At 31.9% G+C, this 4,215-nt stretch overlaps 1 protein-coding gene across 1 annotated transcript; it reads right to left on the reverse strand.

Moving 5' to 3' along the window:
• Positions 1-309: 309 nt before the first annotated feature.
• Positions 310-1,497, reverse strand: LOC135139776 (solute carrier family 26 member 6-like). Its single transcript, XM_064070109.1, has 5 exons — positions 1,343-1,497; positions 1,021-1,293; positions 828-983; positions 580-775; positions 310-535 (listed from the first exon to the last, which is right to left on the reverse strand). Exons 1-5 carry the CDS (start codon positions 1,481-1,483, stop codon positions 387-389), a joined length of 915 nt encoding a protein of 304 aa, XP_063926179.1. The 5' UTR covers positions 1,484-1,497; the 3' UTR covers positions 310-386.
• Positions 1,498-4,215: the final 2,718 nt, after the last annotated feature.

The raw sequence follows: 4,215 nt of genomic DNA on the forward strand, positions 1-4,215 counted from the left end.
AGGGACGAGAGGCTCAAGAGACGTGGAACAAGAGACGAGCAACGAGTGACGAGGGGCGAGGAATGAGGGACAAAGCACAAATAACGAAGAATTAAAAAAGTGAGGACAAAAGACAAAAAAAAGCATAAAGGATAAACGAAGACGAAGCAAAAACGAAGGATGGAGTATGAAGGATCAAGGATCAAGGACCAATGATTAATAATGAAGGAAATAAATCCTGGATGTCGAAATCTCTAAAAATCCATAAAATTAAACTGCAAATTGTTGTATATCGGGAAGCAAAAACAGCGACTTTCAGTAAATTAATTTATTTTTTTCAGGTACATTGTCAATACATCACGATATTAATATTATAATTTCCACCTATATATTTATAATTAACACATTCAAGAACGACTGATTGTAGATATGGCAGAAGCATTCACGGTGAATATTTCCAAAGCACATTCGACTGCGTCGTGCACCGTGGGGAATGTTCGAATGCAACTCTTATGATTAACAAGTCCACACTTGTAGATCATTTCATAAATGGGTTCTACAAAAAAATATCAAACTTTTATTAACACAGTTGACACTAACCTGGACATGCAGCGATATAAATCGGAATGTCAATTTTCTGGAAACTATCAGTCACAACTTGAAGCATCGAAACACCAGAAGGGTCAATATGACTCAAGGAAGAAAAATCCAAAATCAAGCACCTCAATTCACGATTGACTTTTCTCTGCAACTTTGCGACTTTTTCGTTGTTGCTTTGTTCCTCCTTCACGTCTATCTATAAAGTCAACATTAACACATAGACCGTCAGTGTAGTTATATCCAACAACCTCATCTGCATATTTCGTCAATTTTCTTCGATACTCGAGCTCCTTCTGCGGGTTGATATTAACCAACCGCAACAACTCACTCTTAAACATGTTCCTAGTGGCAAAATTAATCCCACCGCAGTACTGGAAAATCTTCAAACCTGGAATTTCAACTGCCTAAAAACAATTATAGACACTGTTAACCCCAACTTACTCCCTTGTATCTGTTAATGTTAATGTAGAGGTCGGTGTGAGGTACAGACCCCAACAAGCAAGTGTGTGGTTTCAAACTCAAGACGAAAATGGCGGCCAACGACATCACCACCCCCACCAGAAGACCAATTTCTATACTAACGAACACCACGGTTAGAAAAGTCGCCAGCCAAACTAGTGCATCCACTTTGCTCAGTTTCCAGAATTTGTACAGATGAGTGACTTGCATTGCCATGCTTTTTAAAGCTACTACGATGACGCTGGCAAGGACACTCTAGAAGCAATAATTAAGTGTCTGGGGGTTGTGACGATTGGTGACAAACCTTTGGAAGGGGTTCGAAGAACGGACCAATCCACAACAAAACAAAAAGAAGTAGGAAACATGACACGACTGAGGCTATTTGGGTTTTGCCTCCCACCACTTGCTGGATTGTAGAACGCGATAGGGACGCCGTGAAGGGCATGCAGGAGAAGAAGGAGCCGACTAGACTTATTCAACTATCCGCAAAATAGTTTCAACATAACTTTTTATTACTTCACGTGGGTGTTTCAGTTCCATTCGCAACTTTTCATAGTTTTATGTTTTCTGATTTTGAACAAACAATACTAAATGTTCAACGATTTCCTCGATTCAGCGATGACTACGTCAGACGTGAAGAAAATCACAAAAATGCACTTTTCTCTTCGACAAACTGTCGCTTCAATGCAGAGCTCGTTTGAAGTGTGTATATTTTTTAAGTCTCTGGTAGATTTGTGCATGACAGCCACAGGAATTCTTTTTCTTGCGGAATTTTTTTTTGCAAGGATTAACGAACCTGCGGTTTTTTTGGTTTTGGTGTTGTGGCCTGTACTCAGAGGGGCCACGAATTTTTTAATACCGGTCATTTTTGGTATGGTGAAGCGAACGGTTTGGATGGTATTTTGTCATTTCTAATTTCGTGTATGGTTAAAATTTTTAAGGATGTGGACACTTGTCGTTTGATATTGCACAATATTTTGGGAAGAATGGCAATGAAAAAGCAGATATTTTATGGTTTGTATCAGTGTAATAACGGGCTGGAGTTTATGGTTTGTGGGTGTTTTCGCTTAAATTGTAGACTTATTTGTTGGGTTGTTTGGGTTTGATTTGTTTTTTTTTTGACTGATCTTGTTTTTGTAGACGGTGGCAGGTGTATCAACTTATATTATTTATCTTTGGCAGTATAAATCGATGACTTCGGTGCTTTTTGATGATAAACGGAGCTAGACACCAGAAGCTGAAAATCAAAAATGAAGCAGTACAGTTTAATAATAATAAAATAATTATGGTGCTGGTTTTAATCAACATTTTGTTACTTATTTAGTAAATTATATTTCAATTTTATAAAATAACATATTCTACACTCCTTCACATGTGGTTTATGATTCCGTGTTCATTTTTTACTCCCGACTTATCGTAATCAATCAAAATTTATCCGATTATTTCCTTCCAAAAAATTGATGACGCCATTTTAAAATTTTGCCGAATATCGGCTGTCTGAATTATGCAAAATATTATAACTGTGGTTTATCAATGCAGTCAAAGATTTTAGAATTATTTATACAGGGTGACTCAACAAATATCAATATTTTTATTTTCTTTAATTTTTCAATTTCTTGACTTCCAACTTTTTGAATTTTTCGTTTCTTCAATTTTTCGATTTGCAATTTTTCAACATTACATATTTTTCGAATTTTCAATTTTTCGTTTCCTCAAGGTTTCAAGATCTTGATTTTAATTTTTCGTTTTCCCGAATTTCTAATTTTCATTTTCTCGATTTTATACCACAATTTTTGTTATTTTTATTTCCTTTATTTTTTCACTTTTTTTTTCCAATTCCCCGATTTTCCAATTTTTAAATTTTCAATTTTTGCAGTGTTTGGGTTTCAAAATTATCGGATTTTCTGATTTCTTTAATTTTCAATAAGTTTTTAAGTTTTTAGTTTTTCGATTTTTCCAATTTTTATTTTTCTAACTAAATAAAAAATGTTTCAAATCCTATAATTGAAAAATGAAAAAATTATTCTAAAATCGTAAAATTGAAAAAATGAAATATTTTAAAAATTATAATTATTATTACATAATTAAGAAACAAACTTGAAAAACTGTAAAGCAAAAATTGAAGAAACGAAAAATTTTAAATTGGAAAAACGAAAAATTGAAAAATCTAAGAAAGTTGAAAAATGGAAAGAAAAATTGAATCATGAAATAATGAGAAATTGAAAAATTCAAAATCGAAAAATTGAAAAATCAACTAAATAAAAAAATTTAAAACTCCATAATTCAAAAATCGAAAAATTCTAAAACCATAAAATTGAAAAAATTAAAAATTTTCAAAATTATAATTGTGTATTATTGCACATTTAAAAGGAAAACTGGAAAAACTGTAAATCAAAAATTCAAGAAACGAAAAAATGAAAATTCGAGGCTGAAAAATTTTTAATTGAAAAAACGAAAAATTGAAAAATCGACTAAATGAAAAGGTTTTAAAATTGAAAATGGAAAAAAGATTCGTAAAATTTAAAAAATGAAATATTTTAAAAATTATAATCATTACTAATTATTAAATATTTAAAATGAAAACATGAACAACTGTAAATCAAAAATTGAACAAACGAAATTTTAAATAGAAAAAACCAAAATTAAAAAATCTAAAAAAGTTGAAAAATCGAAAGAAAAATTTAGTCATTAAATAACGAAAAATTGAAAAATTAAAAATTAGTAAATTGAAAAATCGACTAAATAATAATAATAATAATAATAATAATAATAATAATAATAATAAGTTTATTGTCCCACAGGTTTCCCTAATTACAGGACAAAATATAAAAAAAAATACATAATAATAAATATACAAATAACTAAATAAAAGAAAAGAAAAAACAGCACTCTCGACCATAATACAAACAGGACTAACCCAAGAAAACATCACTCACGAGCTTATTTGCACATTTGCACATCACTGAAATCGGTGAACGGCATAAGACGTTCGTGCGTGGAGACGGCACATAAAAGGTAACTACATGTCGTGAAGAGAATTGCGGCACATTAAATTCAACTTTCGATAGTAAGGACGCACAATCAATCCTATTATTAATTAATTTTACAATAAAGTTCGCACACTGCCCATCACGCCGAGATGAGAGGGACATCAATCCATGACGCTGGAGCAGGATC

Source organism: Zophobas morio, unplaced genomic scaffold (genome assembly GCF_036711695.1).
Source record: "Zophobas morio isolate AGI-343-1 ecotype UQ-CSIRO unplaced genomic scaffold, CSIRO_AGI_Zmor_V1 ptg000033l, whole genome shotgun sequence".
NCBI lineage: Eukaryota > Metazoa > Arthropoda > Insecta > Coleoptera > Tenebrionidae > Zophobas > Zophobas morio.